General features: G+C 41.2%; 1 protein-coding gene and 1 long non-coding RNA gene across 11 annotated transcripts in view; one reads left to right on the top strand and one right to left on the bottom strand.

Moving 5' to 3' along the window:
• The window catches only part of LOC137198307 (uncharacterized), a 59,424-nt gene extending 44,154 nt beyond the window's left edge, over positions 1-15,270 (bottom strand). For both annotated transcript variants that reach the window (XR_010931618.1, XR_010931619.1), the window contains exons 1-2: positions 15,185-15,270; positions 6,788-6,930 (exon numbers count right to left, since the gene is read on the bottom strand). This is a non-coding gene — a long non-coding RNA (uncharacterized lncRNA). The remainder of the gene's footprint in view (positions 1-6,787; positions 6,931-15,184) is intronic.
• Positions 1-16,364, top strand: part of fam131ba (family with sequence similarity 131 member Ba) — a 66,211-nt gene extending 49,847 nt beyond the window's left edge. For 4 of the 9 annotated variants that reach the window (XM_067612054.1, XM_067612050.1, XM_067612052.1 and 1 more), the window contains 8 exons: positions 3,048-3,153; positions 6,797-7,015; positions 7,829-7,969; positions 10,878-11,033; positions 11,118-11,293; positions 13,749-13,883; positions 14,685-14,819; positions 15,165-16,364. In XM_067612054.1, coding sequence (XP_067468155.1) covers positions 3,048-3,153; positions 6,797-7,015; positions 7,829-7,969; positions 10,878-11,033; positions 11,118-11,293; positions 13,749-13,883; positions 14,685-14,819; positions 15,165-15,395 — 1,299 coding nt within the window. In that variant the 3' untranslated portion in view covers positions 15,396-16,364. The remainder of the gene's footprint in view (positions 1-3,047; positions 3,154-6,796; positions 7,016-7,828; positions 7,970-10,877; positions 11,034-11,117; positions 11,294-13,748; positions 13,884-14,684; positions 14,820-15,164) is intronic. The other 5 variants (XM_067612056.1, XM_067612048.1, XM_067612047.1 and 2 more) reach the window with 2 other exon arrangements.
• The last annotated feature ends 528 nt before the right edge of the window (positions 16,365-16,892 follow it).

The raw sequence follows: 16,892 nt of genomic DNA, 5'->3' as shown, positions 1-16,892 counted from the left end.
AAGTGACAATTGCTCAGTGTTCCTAGGAAGCTAGTGTTAGCTTGGGATCGAGGTAGCGAGGCGTGTTTCAAGAGTGTGAAAGGCAACACCCAACACTCCTTATCTGGAAGGGCCTGGCTCCAAACAGAAAAGATGGCGCCAACCATAAGCTGCAACTCTGGACTTCAAACCAGCTCCAATGAAAACCAACAGGTGACACCTCGCTAAGTCCATCTTTATATACAGGCTATGGTCTGCGTGAACCTCTATGCAAACATCAGAGCACAGCCCAAAATCTGTGATCATACATTGTTGTGAGGTCGCCACCTTGTGGTGTGTTTGCGTACACAGACTCCTGAATGGAGTATGTACAAAAGCACATGCATGTCTGTATGTCCACAGCTGTCCGTCTATGCAACAACAGTGAATTGGCCTTGATATATTGTTCACTGCTCCACTGATTAGCAAAGTCACTGCTGTTACAGCTGCATCATTTGATGCAGCTGTAACAGCAGCAGTTCAGATGAACACAAAGCGCTGACATATTATCACATTACCAACTTACACATCCACCACTGTCCACCAGTATACACTCTCCTTATAGCTCTGGTTTGGTCGCAAACAACTTCTAGATATTCACCTTTCTTCACCAGTGAGTCGCTAACTGTGTCTTTCTGCTGTTACATAACGTTGCTTTCTCTTATTTGTTTCTTGAAAGAAAAGGGTTTTGATGGAGAACTGAGACTGAACCATACAGTAGATATGATGTAAAACCAACACAATGAGCTGAAACAGAGCCGCAGTGTTTCAGTTTACTTTCATTTCATAAAATAAAAAATCTTGATTCTTGAACAGTAGCTGTCCTGCCAGTGGTGAAGAATTGAACACCAGTGCCAATGCTCAGACCTATCACCTCATATTGAACTGATCTGAATGATGATGAGAGCCCACAATGCTGCTGCACTAATTGTTACAATTTCTCCAGATCTCAGCTTTGTTACACATCACTGTTTTTCATGTTATGTTTGTTTTAAAAAAAATGTACAGTGGACACATGACAATTGGAGGTAAAAGACATGACTGGAGACTGATTATGAGATCATTTAATGTTACTGTTACATACAGAAAGTCTACGGCAGATAGGATAACACAGGAATGATACCCTTCCTGCACACCACAAAGGGACCAGATAACATCAGTTTGCCTTTATACTGTAATTAATGCACTTTAACTCAATATATTACATCACATCTATGGCAGAATCCCCCAGTGTAACAGAGTCCACATGTTTTTCCTACTATTTTCTACTGTAATTAGTTGTTGGGAGGACCTCATTAAGAGCCAGGCTCTGTCTGTGTGTTCATTAGTTTGCTGGTTGGTTTGCCATGAGCGCTGGCGCCAGGAAGTACAGTAGAAATCACATGATGAGCATGAGCCAATTTCGGGTTGATGTGCTGCACACCCGAGCGTGCTTAATCTTAGTGATCTGATGGAGTATCTACAAACCTGATTCTCCTGTTTCCGGATTTAAAAATAGTTCTTTAAATCCTCAAAAAAACTGATTGATCTCTTGAAGTGTGTTGGGAGAGGAGCAACATGTGGGATATGTTTAATAGGTGCATTTAACCTCATACACTACACACTTCTAAAGCAACATCACACTGTGATTAGAGACTGATGTTTTTAATGGGTTTTCACTTCATGTTTCTTATTGCTTTATGTTTTTCACATCAGCTTTTGCAGTTTTTTCCACTTCAAGGTGGAGATATATGAGGGCATTTTATTAATTGTTGATTAATCTGACCGGATTTTTTGACTAATCGATTAATCATTTTGTCATAATTTCTTAAAGCTCAAGGTGGCGTCTTCGAAAGTCTTTGCTTTTGATGTTCAAAATTCAAAGATATTCAGTTTTCTGTGTATGTATGACACAGAAAAGCTACAAATTCTCACATTTGAGAGGCTGCAACCACTGAATATTTGGCATTTTTGCTTCAAAAAATCACTAAAAACCATAATTCGATTGTCAAAATAGTTGCCGTTAAATATCCTGTTGATCTACTAATTGATTGATCGACTAATCGTTGCAGCTCTAGTAATATTACCAGTCACAGGCAACACAGTGAGTCCTGTCAAGGTCAACAAAATGGTTTTTGAGCAACAGGAGCCGCTGTTTCTTTCATATTCGCTGTGAGAGGAAGTAGCTCCTGCTAAAACATACTGTACCTGTATTAAAGGTGCAGTGTGTAGGATTTAGTGGATTTAGTTTCTGGGCTACTGTAGAAACACGGCGGGCTCCGTGGAAGAGGACCTGCTCCCTCTCTAGATATAAAGGGCTCATTATAAGGTAACAGAAACACAATGACTCTTATTTCTAGGTGATTACACACTAATTAAAACATACTTATAAAATAGTCTGTTCCACTAGATGCCACTGAATTCTACACACTGCACCTTTAATCAATACATCTCTTGACTGCTGTTTCTACTATTTAACCATCTATCACAGCTTTTAACAACTTAAATCATATGTAATCTTTGTACTATACGAAAGACAACGCTTCATCAGTCAGTCATTGTTCCATATCGTCCAGTTTTTCATGATGATTTTATGACAGTTTTTGGTTTCTATGCCTATGAAAGACTCTCTGTTGTCCTTTTATGTTAGTTTTGAATCGCCATTTAAACATCCGTTTTCCTTTTTTATATATATGGTTCTCTTCTTTTCAATCAATGATCCCTGTTAGCCATTTACAAGGTGTTCAAATAATTAATCCTTCTTTCTTATTCCCTCTATTATAACCTCCTTCCTTTCTTCTTCTACGCCCCTCAAACTACTTTCTGGATCTTCAATCATCTGCTCTCGTCACCTCAATTTCTTTTATTCCATTTCCTCGCATTTCTCTCTTTCTCTCTCTGTCCTTTCACTTCATTGCACACTTTTTTCTTTTTTTTTTATCCTGTTATCTACACTCTCTCCTCACCTCGATTTCTGTTTCTATTCCTTGTTTTCCTGTTCTTCTCTACTCCGACTACATCTCATCCTCCTTCCCCCCCTCTCTCTTTAGTTGTCCATGGAGGACACAACTTCCATTCTGCCTCGTCTCAAGAGGAAGCCCAACAACACCTATGGGATCGGTGCCCTGGCTAAGTCCTCTCTGTCAGGTGTGTCAGGTGTGTGTCTGTGCTGCTAGATGGTAAAACAGCCCCCATGTTGCCTCCACATGCTCCACAGGAAGTCAAGGATGAAGTTGTTGTTGAGCACTTACGGGGACTAAACTTTGTTTCCCTATTGTATAAAAAAAAAGATAATTTTTGGTTTCTTTGCCTGTGATGCTCAGATGGTTTCTTGGCGTCAGAGTAGAGCGCAAGCCAAATGAAAGACCAATGTGTGCTTTGGTTTAACAATAATCATCAGACAAAATCAACCACTATTTCCTGCCGGAGCTGCTACAATGTACATGAGAGTCTTTGGGGTATTTAAATCCACGTATTTTAAATCTGTTAAGGGTTACTATTCATTTAGCATTTCAGTCATCTTTGCAGGATAGAGTTTTATCTTTCTGCTAACTTTTCTCTCAGAGGCTGATAAAGTATGAAAGCAGAGGCTTATTGGTTAAGTTAAAGATGTCCTCCTCACATGTATCAAGACAAACAAAAATGCCCTACTTGGAATAATAATGTGTGTCTGATATGGGTTTTCAAGAAAAAAAAGTATAAACACCAGGTTAAAATAGTTAAAATGGCATCTACTTAAAAATTCTTAGAATCTATAAATATGTAGATATTGTTCATCTCAAAAGTTTAACATCTGGACACAAGATGTCTTCTACTTCAAAGCTTCAAGTTTCCACATCACACTTGTATAAGTTGAATATTGGACCAGGACCGGGTTCAAAACTAGTTGGATTTTCACTGAGCACAGAGAAACCTTCCACTCTCAGCAGATGAATGTGAGTGTGTGAAACACATTCTCAAGTGGAGGGAGACTTTAAGATTAAATGAGTGAGCTCAGCCTGTTCTTATTCCCAGGGTGTCAAATACTGACACTCTGTCACGCCCCTCAGCGTCTGATACCAACGCAGAAGGCTTCCTCTAGCGTCTGTATGAGACGCCGGAGGGGCGTGACGAAGCGTTGGTATTTGACGACCTTGGATGACAACATGTTGGTGAGCCAGGTATCCTTCAGAGTGATGTTATCATTGCATAAAAAATGCAGCCGTACATTTCTTTTAAATGAGACTTCTTTGCTGGCGAAATGGAGGCTCCGATGCAGACGGCGAAATTACAGCATCATTCAGCGATGAAATACGCTGTTGCTCAAACGTGTGCAAGTGCACATTGTTTATAGATTACTGTGTAATGTTAACACTCTACTGTTTACCCCACCATTCTCAAGAAAGAAATTCCATGAAAACTTTCCACAGTTGTAACATGTTCCCTCTCACCGCTCTGCAGTGTTTAAGCATCCACTGAATCTACTGCTCTTGCAAATGGAGATAAATGCAACACCCCCACACAAAACTATGTAGGTTAGCTAACCTTCCAAACTCCATTAGCTAGCTAATTAGCTGATCATTAACTAAATGATCTTCCTAGAGCATGCAGGCCTTGAACACTTCTCCATTGCTATTCAATGTTGCTAGTAAGGCAAAAAAAAAAAGATTCTTTGACCCCATTAAGGATTTTTAGAACCTTTCGGGGCATTTCATGCTTGTATTAGACAGTGGAGAGTATAGAGCTGAACGGAAATAAAGGGAGAAAGAAGCTGAATGACATACAACAGAGATCTGCAGCCAGACTCAAACCGGGTATGTTGACATTATATTATCCACCACCAGAATGTCCAAAGCTCCCCGCAGGCCTTACTTAACCAATTAATCTCTCTGTAGTTTCATAAAAAACTACAATCTGCTTCTACTTTCACCTGGTTTTTGAACTACTTGCAGGCCAAAGAATCATCTGACACACATGGGAAAAAAAAACAGGAATTATCTTTTAAACTTTTGCCAGAAATGGCAGAACTTGTAAACGAAACGTCGGCTCAACAGACAACTTCATCTGAGAGCAGAAGGAGGAGGAGGAGGAGGAGGAGCTTGGAACCAACATGGCCGCCCCTGTGGGTGCCCCTTCCTATATCACTCCCTACTCCCCCCCCCCCTCTTCCATTGATATCAACTACAGACGTCAATGACAGACATATTTCGCGGGAGTCATTGATGGAAACCCAATCCGATCTATGATTTCAAAAGGAACTAAAGTAAGTGGGATTACTTACTTTAATTACTTACCGAAGCATCTCCACAGGCGTGTTGGGAAATGTAGTGTATCTGTAATGTGGCAGTGCTGGTGGATATTTGTGAAGCAGTGATTCTTTTGTGCAGTGTCGTGCCTACTGAGTGGCTGGTGCCTCTTTTGTGCTATCTCGTGCTTTTGTGCTTCAAACTGTAGTGCTCTGTGCTTTTGTAGTGTTTAAGTGTAGTATCTCTTAAGTGTTTTTTTTCCCTGTTGTGTCTGGTGCACTTTAAATAAATCTGTTGATATCATTTAACAGTGTATAGTGTTATTTTTTTTTGGAGCCTTTGAATAGACCCCAACACCCTCCCTCCATTTCCATTCTTTCCATTCCAATTTCCATCCCCAATTAGACTCTGCAGGGAGTGTTTGATTTTCAAATGAGATTGGCTCTCTTTGTCTAAGGGGAAAAACTGTTTCTATTTATAACCCAGCCTGTAACTTGCCCCACGGACCGAGGGAGCAATTTCCGAAGCTCTGTCTCTGTTTATTCATGCCTGTTTGATTTTAATTTAATTTTTTATCGATCAGCCTCTCAGCAAGCATTTGACTCAGTGAATATGTCCCCTGTTTGAATCCTGTATTTGCATCTTAATTGGGCAGAGATTTGCCAGTGGACCGCTCTCGACGTTCTGGATTACTTTCCTCTGCCTGTCTTAGTCTCTGTAACACGTTTTTAATTACGTAAAGTCTAATGAATCTCATTTATTCTGTTTACCGGGAGATGAGTAATGGCATTAATTATTAATACGGATTCGTCAGCGTTTCAGCTGTCATACTTGTCCTTTTCTGTTTATTTTAACAAACTTTAACGAGCGCAAAGGCATCCATCTGGTCACTGTGGTTACCGCCTCGTCATCTCACCTCTGACCCGTTCACCACCTGTCCATCCACTCACTCAAAAATTAAGCAGGATTTTACAAAGTCTGCAAGAAATTAATCAGTTCGTGTATTTGATCACACAAGATTAACGCAGTAGTATGTTCATGTTGTCGGCTGAAACGACTGATCTAATTGTTAATTAGATCCTAAAGAGGTCGGTATTTTGAACTCTGAACAAAAGGTCATTTCACTTGTATGGCAAGTGTGTCTAGTACTTGATTAGTTTAAAGAAAGCTGGGGCCGAACACATCAGCAGAATAACAAAATATTAGACGAGTTTGAAGGATGAGTCTGGAAAAATACTCTGGATAAATAAAGATAACAGAGAGGAAAACTGCTGCTTTTGACATATACAGTGGTTAAATTGTATTCAAGTCAATAACTGAACAAATTTCGGCGGACTACTGAATGTATTTTTATACACTGCAAGGTCATACTCTCATATCTAGTCACAGAACTATGTGAATCCGTCCACACCAATACATTTACGTCATATAGTTTCATGCATTGAACAGTTTCCCCGCAACATTTCAAACTTCCTCATGATCATCCTCCTTCCCCTCTTCAGCCTCACTCGGAGGTGTACTCAACTACAAAGGCCAGAAGTAGTTTTGACAGTATTTGTGTGTACCTGTTGTAGGTGTGACTCGCTCCATGAAGGACAAGGTGACCAAGCCCACCGCCATGGCCCAGGGTCGCGTCGCTCATATGATCGAGTGGCAGAGCTGGGGCAAACCCTCCGCGGGGCCGATGGGAGGCGCCGGTCATACCAACCTGCAGAGGGAAAAGGAGAGGAGGATGGAGAATGACGCTTACAGCGACCTTAGTGATGGCGAGAAGGAGGCTCGCTTCGCTGCAGGTGAGCTTACATCTGGGTACTGAATGTACAGGTGTAAGTATGAATTTACAACATGTGGTTAACTGTGTTTAAGACCAGTTATTTAAATGTTTTTACCTTGCGTATACACTGATAAATGCACTTGTACTTTGCCTTTGTGTTGTTGGATATTGGTGGCCAGCGATGGAGTGGCCTCTGTCATTAATCCTTGTGTATTTCAACTCTTTCTAACATCGTCATTTGTATTTTTAGATTGTTTTCCATGTGTGTAAATGAATTGTCTATTTGTACTTCTGATTGCAAACTTGCTCACTTCAAATTGCCCCTTAAGAGACGATTTTAAGTATTTTGGCTTTTCAGATCGCCCGTATAATAACAACAAAAGCTGAAATACCATTTTCATTTTAGAGAGTCCCAAAATGGACAAACTGGCAAAGATTTATCACAAGGAAGATTTGCCCCACTGGTGCACTGTTTTTATTCAGTAATGTTTGGAAAATCTAATTGGTTCTGGCCCATCTGCTACATCTTGCAAAATTAAATAAATAATTTTTGACAGTTACTTACACACATTTATTTGTGTACAACATTTACACACTTGGAATAAACACTGAGTATTCTTCTCCTTTGCCTCTTCCCCCCCAAAAAAATCTCCTGTTTGGCCGTGTTAATGACTATTGTTACCTCTTGTTTGTTTGTTTTTATTACTAATTAATTTCTGTATGTGTTAGTAAAGCTGTACTGTATCTCAGAGTGTGTTCCAGTGAGTTAAGGGGTCTTCCTATTATTGGAACACGCTGCTGTTGTTAATATCAGTACTTCCTCCCCCCTCAGGCATCATGCAGCAGTTTGCGATCTCTGAGGCGACTCTGTTCGGCTGGAACTCGATGGACGGGGAGAGTATGGGAGCTGGCTCCAACCAGGGCAGCGTTGCTCACCTCAGTGAGGTCAACCAGGAGAGCATCACCAGCAGAGGTACTGGTGTCTGCCACATGGTTTCTAGACATGACTACAGGACACATTATTGACATTTGTTAGATAGAGACGTAGATGGTAGAGAGATCAGTTTTGGTCAATCAGCCTGGGGTTTGATTTAAGAAGTGGTCTGCTTTTAAGATTTCTAGTTTGACGATATTTCTTACTTTATTATATAAATTATTATTCAGTTATTAATATTTATGTCTTGGATTCATGCACAGTACTTTTAGTCATAACTATGAACACAGAACAGAGACAAAGACTTGATCCCTAAGGGGCTGTTGGCAGGGTCAATATTGCAGTGATTGGGGTGCACCAGTGGTCTACTGGTTATGACACATAACACATAACTGCAGTGTCCACAGCTTGGACCTTGTTGCATTTACCCTTCTCTCTACCCACTTCCTGTCTCTCTGCACTTTCAACTATCTAATAAAGGCAAAAAATGCCAAAATACCATCTTAAATCTAATTATAGTGATGGGTGTCACATCTAGTTAGAGGGTTTTTGTGCTCTGTGTCTTCTACTGGCAAAGTGTTTGACTGTGAACTCAATGACTTTGATGGAACAAAGTTTGGAACAATTGAAAATCACAGTCTATTGGATCTATCATAAAGTCATAAACCTCACTCATTCAGAGTGACATATGTCAAGCAATTGACTATTTATACAGTTGGGTGAATCAGATTTGGAAGAAACAGCTCTCCTCCTCTTGAGGGAGTTTGAATGTGAGATTCTGAATTACATATTCACGAACATGAACATTAAGTCTTAAAAATGTCAAGTTAAGGTCAAATGTAAAAAAAATACCAAAACACTTCGCATATAAAGAGGAAGTCTAGAGAGCTACAGCAGCAACAGTTGGTATGAAGGTGTCAACAGAGTTTTCATTGAGAGGAGTCAAGAGTATAAAGGCTGCTGTGCACACCTGCATGAAAGCATGATTGGACGTCACCAGTCGGCTGCTGGCCAAACAGCTGATGAACGACACGCAGATGGTGAAGTATGAATGAAGACGCTGATGCCAATCAGTTAATGGAAGCTCTGCTCTATTAGAGGTTGATTCGCTAGCTAAGACCACGCCATTTCTGTATAGTTTTAAATGGTTTATTTGGATTGGCAAGAAGATTCAGGAAAGAATAGGATGAGGGTTGATAGTGATGGGATGCTAGGGTCCAGGAGAAGGGGTCGATGGAAGCCGGATGTTGGTCAAAGTCGTGTACAGAGGGATGGTAGGGGTCGAGGGGAGGGATGAGAGAGGGTGGATGAACTGGATGAATGGTGACTGGTTGGAGTTGAGTTGAGGCTGGAGCGTCTAGGAACCCGGGGATGGAGACTCAGGGTGGGGGTACGTCTCGATGAGCAAGGCTGGTGGTTCCACAGAAAGGACCTGGGACGGCTTGAAGTTCGTAACCCAGGACCTTCTTGCTGTGAGGCTTTGAATTAGTGAGAGGGAGCGGGGCGTGGTCTTGTTCCTGAACTTAGTTATAATAATAACTTCATAGAAAGGATGGACTGGGGGTTTTATTTATTAAACACACTGCAAATTACCTGACTGACCCACTAACGTAGTCCCAATATCACTATGGGTATTCCTACTACATCCTGCAAATTTGCCAAGTATAGGATATATAGCTTGTCATGTTCCACAATGTAAAACTGTTGTGTTTACTATCGTGCGTACATGCACAGTTTTTCAGAGTCACCTAAACGAGGAGCCCTGTTGGAAACTAAAAACAGCCACGTCAGTTATTCTGCCAAGCAGCTGTAAAGGACTTTTAGAGGGCAGGCACACAGCTGCACCACATTTCTGCCTTTCACTGCTACCGGGGGAACTTCCTCAAAATCTTCCAAATGACGAATCCCAATGACAGCCTGTCATTTCTGAAATATCAAGAGCACGTTCTGATGGGGGGTTTCATGAGGGCTCGAGCTTAAGAATTTAGATCTAAAAGACGAGTTGCTGTATTAAAGAATAAGGAAATGAAAAAAGGAGTTCATTTTACACTTGGTTGAATAAAACAAAACAAACAAAAAAACAGTTTGGGGAAATAAACTAATATCCTGATTTGCGGTTTGAGCCTCAGGTGGTAAGATGTCTGTTCAGTTTAGTTGCAAATAGGATGATAAAACAGATAGAAGGGAGGAAAAGAGAGCAATTTGCTCAGGCAAGATTAGGAAACCCCATCTGACCTCACAGGAACAGCCTTCTAACCTCCTAAAAATAAAACAATTCCACTGCTATTTTTCTTTTTTTTGCTTAAAAAAACAAGACAAAACTCATTTAAATACTTGACCTGTGTGCCACTTCCACTTGAGTAGCACTGTAAACTGTTTCTTTTTTAGCTCTCGCTGGTGTTTAGCAAAGCAGAGCGATGTCCAGACCCTGAGGGAGCCTGTAGGTTAGCACAAGGACTTCATTAACAACGCCATATGGGCTCTGCTCCACGCTTTGTCTATCATGCATGTACGGCACGCATTCACACGACGACTGCAACGATTAAAAAAAGCTGCTTTTTATCAGCGGTAAAGGGGGATGTTTCTCCTCCGCAGTCCACAGGGTGTTTAAGTCCTCAGCTCCCCTCCGTGGATCTGCTCTATAATGACACCGCTGCAGATAGGCTAATCATACTCCTATTAAAGTTATTACAGTGTGTTGTTTTCGGATGAGGTCAGGTTTATCCCTGTGTATGGCTTCATAAGAGCATGGAAACTGCACTGCTAATGGCTGAATTGATGGTTTAGTGTCTGCTTCTGCTCTACTACAGTATATTTCACATGCTGAGGAAAAGCGTTATAATAATTTGCTCAGATCTCTTGATTTGTGCAAAAGCCTCCGAGTCAAATGTCATGTCAAATCTAAAAACATGCCAGTTTTGCATGCAATCTTGCACTCTTCCAACAGACCAGGTGCTCCATCACTCCTCTGCAGACGTCTGGCCTCACACCTACGTCTCGCAGGGCCTGTACTGCCTGTCGTCCTCCGATGCCTGGGACCCAATCACCAGCCAGCCCTCTGGCATGGCCTCGCCCGCTGCAGGCTCCTACATCATGGCTGCAGGTGAGGATTAAATCAATAAATCTGTCGTTGCCTCATACACTGTGTCTGTAAGGTATTTTATCGGTGTTTGATGGTTGTTTTTAGGTGGCAGCAGTGGAACAGGAGGTACACCCGGTGAAGGGTTTGAGGGCACAGTAGGCGGTTACATTCAGCAGCACCACACTCAATTCACCCTGCAGCAGCAGAACCAACTCCAACAGCTCCAGCACCTCCACCACTACCAGCAGCAACAGCTACTGCAGTACCAACAACAGCAACAGGTCAGTTGTACTGCTGCTACACACACAGTATGAACAGTAACATTTCAGTATTATTGTTGTTACACTGATGACTCCTGCAACCGACTCTCAAATAACTCTACACATTTGTTCATATACGACTAATTTGCATCAGCTAATGCAGCGCTGCCCAGATTATGTTTTTATCAATGTAGCGATTAAATGTTCATGTTTAATGTATCAGCAAAATGTTCATTACCTCGCAATAACAGCTCCTGGAAAACTCATGCATGGATAAGGTTTATATGGTTGTGTTAAAACAACTCAGAGCACTTTTAGATGCAGGTTAGTGGAAACATCTTGGTTCTGGTTTAATACTGAACAAGACAAAGAGTCTCTACAACCACGTCTGTGCCTGACGCTAAATGCTAATGTCTAATGCTAACATGCTGATGTTTATAGCATGTATGTTGAACATGTTCACCATCTTAGTTTAGCGGTTGGCACTAAATATGATGTACTGGATGATTGATATTAACCAAAGTATTGGGGAAATTTAATTTTTGACCTAACAAAAACGATTCATTCTGAGGGAGGCATGTATGTCTCAACCGAATATCATTACAATCCTTCCAATAGTTGAGACATCTGACTGTCAACCTCATGGTGGTGCTACATTAATAGTCAAGGGTCTGGGAACCGTACATGTCTGCACCAATTCATCCAGTAGAAGAGATATTTTCGTCCCCAGTTGTTGTGGACAGATCAACCAACCAACATTACCGCCGCTAGTGCTGCTTGCACGACTAAAACACACAACACAACAGGTTAAAAGAGTTATATAATAATAAAAATGTAATAGCAAGTTCAAATTAGTTGTGTATAAATGTAATTTGTAGGACTCAGAACTGCCTCATCCTGGTGAATGAAAGGTATTTATTAGCATCTTGGGTGACTGAATCAGTTGAAACAATGAATTGAGCTAAAACGCCTCAGTTTTTATCCGACAGGCTTCACTTTCTGTGTTGCTTTTATTGATGTAAATCTGTTTTATCAATGTAAATTCAGCTCTCAGGCATGCTTGGAAGTTTTCTGTAAATTAAGTGAGTCACGATGATGAACTGTGACACCCAGAGACTTTTTGGGGGGGTTTCTGTCACCACTCTTGCATTGGTTAAATCTCAGAGCTCATTAAACAACTGAGGGTTATGAAATAATAACTCGAAAAAGCTCATTGACTGTGTCTCAGAAAAGGTGTACTGATCCGAGACCACGATGGAAATGAGCTTGTTAGCTTTACTTTGTGTATTTATACGGTTTCTAATGTGAAAGAGGCTATTGAATATATTACATTTATAATGAAGAGACTGAAACATTTTCCCAACTGTTCACCGCAGCACCATCACTGACTCATAATTTAGACGGGAATTAAAAGTTGATGCAAGACCTTATACATGACTGGAGGGAACTGAAAAAAAAAGGCAGAAGTCTCTTCCTCCTACACAAGCCTCAGGCACAGATCGCTAAACGCTTGGAAAAATAAAACTGTTTTTTTTTTTCATTTGTTTTGGCATAACAAAGCTTTTAAACCTTCCCAGCTGAATATGTTGTGATGCAGTGGCGTTCTTGTCCCTTAGTGAACTGCTAAAAATGTCAGAAGCTGAGGAGGATGAGAGTGGGTGGTTCTTGAAAGTTTTGAAAAAAAGAAATGTGGCCACTTGCTAAGTAACCGTTGAGTGAACTTGAGTCGTTTCTATTGATCTCTCTTTCAAACCAGGTTCAATCGCTAACGTTAAAGTTTAACATCCAAGACAATTACAGAATCAGCTTATTATGACCAAAAATTCCAAATATACCAAGAATTGAAGGACTAATGTCTTAGCAAAGAACAACTTGTCCCTCCTTTTTATCTTTAGCAGCCTTGACTACTGTAACAAGGTCTTTATAGGTCTCTCAGAATTGATCAGACAGCTATAGCTGGAGTCCTCACTAAGACTGAGAAATGGATGACATTTGTCCATGTGTCAAAGATCAAACACTATTTGTAAAAAAAAGCACTGACAAGTTTTGGTCCAAAATAAATGTTATAAACTGTCCCAGACCTCTGAGGTGGTCTGGGACAGGTCTGCCTACTGTCCTCGGGGTCTAAATAAAACATGGAGAAGCAGTTTTCCTGCACTACTGGACTCTTGGTTTCTTTTAAATCAGCGCTTAAACTGTTTGCCGCTGCCTTTTATTAAATGATATTGGGGACCATTTATTCATATACTGCACTGTAACTACACTGTAATGTTTTTCTCCTAATTGAATCTTATTTGTATGTCTTTTTATATCTTGCATTGTGGTAAATGGCTGCATGTATATTGCACTTTTATCCATCCTGCCTAGTGTTTCTTTAATATCTTGTCTTAATATATTTTAGGTCTTATGAAAAGCCATTTTAATTGCCTTGTTGTTTAAAAGGTGCTTCTCTTCTTTCCTCGCTCTATGACTACAGACTATGGAGCACAGGCTACACAGTGCCTCCCATTCCCTCCAAGCCACTCCCAACAGCACCATCCACAGCCTCGGTCCTCCCACCCACCCCCGGCTAGCTGACCTGTGGGGAGCGGCACAGGTCGAGGCGCACCAGGTAGGCGCTCGTCCGCTGAATCCGAACGGTCGGATCACAGACTTTGCTGGACTCCCTTCATAGCATGTCTTAATATGCATTTAATGATCTCAGGCTATTGCAGGAGGCTATGTTTTATTTTTTTTCATCCCATCTTTCAGGCACATGTCTTCAAAGGTGAATGAAGTGCCGTAATCTAGTTAAATCAAGTAGTAGAGTTAATAATCTGCATAGCAATTTTTCCATCATGTCTGACGTTCATCTCTGCTAATATTTTTTTTTGTCTTTTTGATCTGGCTTTGTTTATATCAGCAGGCATATTTAGCACACATCTGTAGTGCAGTGAATGATGGGAAACACTGCCAGAGAAGTCAGTAAGGTAGGAGACAGACTGGAAGTCTGCATGGAGTACTCCCAGAAGTCTGCATGACAGCCTGTAGCAGACTCGAATTAGCTTTGACAACAGCCATCCGTAAATCTGCCTGGTCTTTAGAGTAGCATGTTTACAACTCTGGGCATTTGGAATCAGCATCTGTATCTGTTGTACCTTCCTAAGTATCTGTATTTTCTCTCTTGATGTCTCACGCACAGGCAACCCAAGCCGGGGTCGAGATAAGGAGATCGTATATTCCTTCCTTTCTTTGTCTTCGGTGTCTATTTCTTTCTTTTCTTTCTCTTGTCTGTTACAGGAACTGAAAGTGAAGGGTTGATATCAGTGGTTTTTTGTCGATATGCTAGTAACCAGTTGAATCCTCTTCCAGTTTAAAATCAAGCAAATAGAAAATGACAAGCGATTAAATCAGTGTACGTAACTGGTTGCAGGTGGAGATCGTTGGGCAGCTGAGTGGACAGATGGCTGAAATGGTCGGAGGATTGGTGGAGACAGTTGGGGAAGAGCCAGAACCCGAGTCTGAAGGCATCCCTGAGCAGCATGAAGAGGAAGAGGAGCTCACGAAGGCGAGTTAACTCAATAACACACATTGCTCGAATGATTATGAACCACCAAAAGTCTTCCTGCATTGGGAACAATCCCCAACTGGTCGAGACAAAAGGCACAAAACCGCAACATCTGTGGTTTGGTGCCAGCAGTGGACCTTTGCTGTCCTACTTCATCTCTTTCTCCTTGTTTCCTGTTATCTCTCTCCACTGTCCCTATCTACTAAAAGGCATAAAAGCCCCAAAAAATATATATATTATTTGACAGTTGTAAATACTTAATACAAAGGAAGGACAGCTCAACTATTTTTGTGCTAACTAGCATCCCGAATTGTCTGTTAAAACCATGATTTCTGGTTGTCACAGGTAGAGGAGGTGACATTAACCTTGGAGCCGGAGCCATGCTCTTTGACCCCGTCCCCGTTGAGGGAGGACGCCCCGTCGACCAGAGGTTCAAGCCCAGGACTGCCAACACAGATCGCCGAATCTGTCCCGGAGAGGATACCGTTCGACGTCACCCCCTGCGTCGTCCAATTGCTGGAGGAGAAAGACGAGGAGCCGGAGGAAGGCTCCATTGTTGTCGTGGCAACCAACTGAGTTTACGGGCTCGAAAAAAAAAACAGACTGACACAAAAACAGGAAATAAATATTCCAATAATCAATCAAGCTATTATCCCAACCCCCTTCCCCCCCTTCCCAACTATTTACCCACTTTGAGTCGGAGGAACTGCTAGAAGACTTTTTCAGATGGAAATGTGGGATGTAATGAACTCAACGCCAATAAGCTCTCCCTGAGATACTGTGAGAAACGCGGGGAACATTACGTACGTGACAAAGAACAAAATCAAATACGAGGACGGACAGCCGAGAGGACTTGAATTCAGTGACTGCTGAAACAAGCCGTATCGGGTAAATAAATAAATGTTTGGACCACTCGGACCAAAGATACAAGACTGAGAGCCGAACAGTGGACGGATGTATGTGAAACTGAGGGAAGGCGGTAGGACACGAAAGAAGAAAAAAAAGGGGCCTAGTTTAAAATATCAGTGCAATACAACGAACATGGACACAAACCAGACTTGGGTTAAACAGTATTTGCAAATAACTCCAGAGTGTTTGGTTCAAGTTGCTTTGAGCATCACTTGTTGGTGGGTTGTGATGTCAGACAAGAAAATGTTTGCAGGTGCACAGAGCTGTTTGATATGCTAATTAATGTACTTTTGAGTGACAGCTTGCCTGGGCCCTAGCTGAGAAGGTAAACACCACCCATCAGGTACTGAGAGGGACTTGAAGCAAACACTTAAGAATCATTTGCAAATATTTAATCAGGACACAACCAAAAGAAAGTGCATGCTTTTTAAACAGTGACCTAGCCCTAACAGTATAACACGGTATACAAAGTAATAATATATCAAATTGCTTTTTTTATAATAAAAGAAAAAAAAATCCGATAAACTTATATGTATTTGTATGAATGTAAGACTGTATGTATGTATGTATAGTATGTATGTTTGTATGAATGTAGCTTTGTTTGTGTGTAAAATATATATATTCTGGAAAAACAGATTCTTCTCGGTGCTGGTCTGTTTTGTCGTACATGGCTGAAGTAATTCCACACGTCTGTATTTCTATACTTGTGAGGATGTTAGTAGATATAACAACCTTCACATATACATGCCTTATCCCAACTCTTAAAGGACGGGTTCACAGCTTTTCAAGTCTGTCATAAAACAACAGTCAGGTGTCCATATGAACAGTGAAAGAGGTTTTCCTCGCTGTAATCATTCCTCCTGTTCATACTGGATATTAAAAGATCCTTCAAATGTGCTTTTAATGGAAGTGATGGAGGCCAAAATCCACAGTGTGTCCACACAGTCATTTCAAAGTTGATGTGAAGCTTATATTCAGCCTCAGCAGTCTGAGTTAGTTATATCAAGTGGATATCTGACACATTTACAGTCTTTTTAGCATCAAATTCCCTCTTTGTGTTTCCTCAGACAGTGTTTCCCTGTTGAGCTGCAGGTGGAAGTATATTAACAAAAAGAGGGACTTTGACAGTAAAAAGACATTTAGATGCTGAAGCTTCATATTAGC

Source organism: Thunnus thynnus, chromosome 15, assembly GCF_963924715.1.
Source record: "Thunnus thynnus chromosome 15, fThuThy2.1, whole genome shotgun sequence".
Lineage (NCBI taxonomy): Eukaryota > Metazoa > Chordata > Actinopteri > Scombriformes > Scombridae > Thunnus > Thunnus thynnus.
This window is presented reverse-complemented; position numbering and strand designations above follow the sequence as displayed.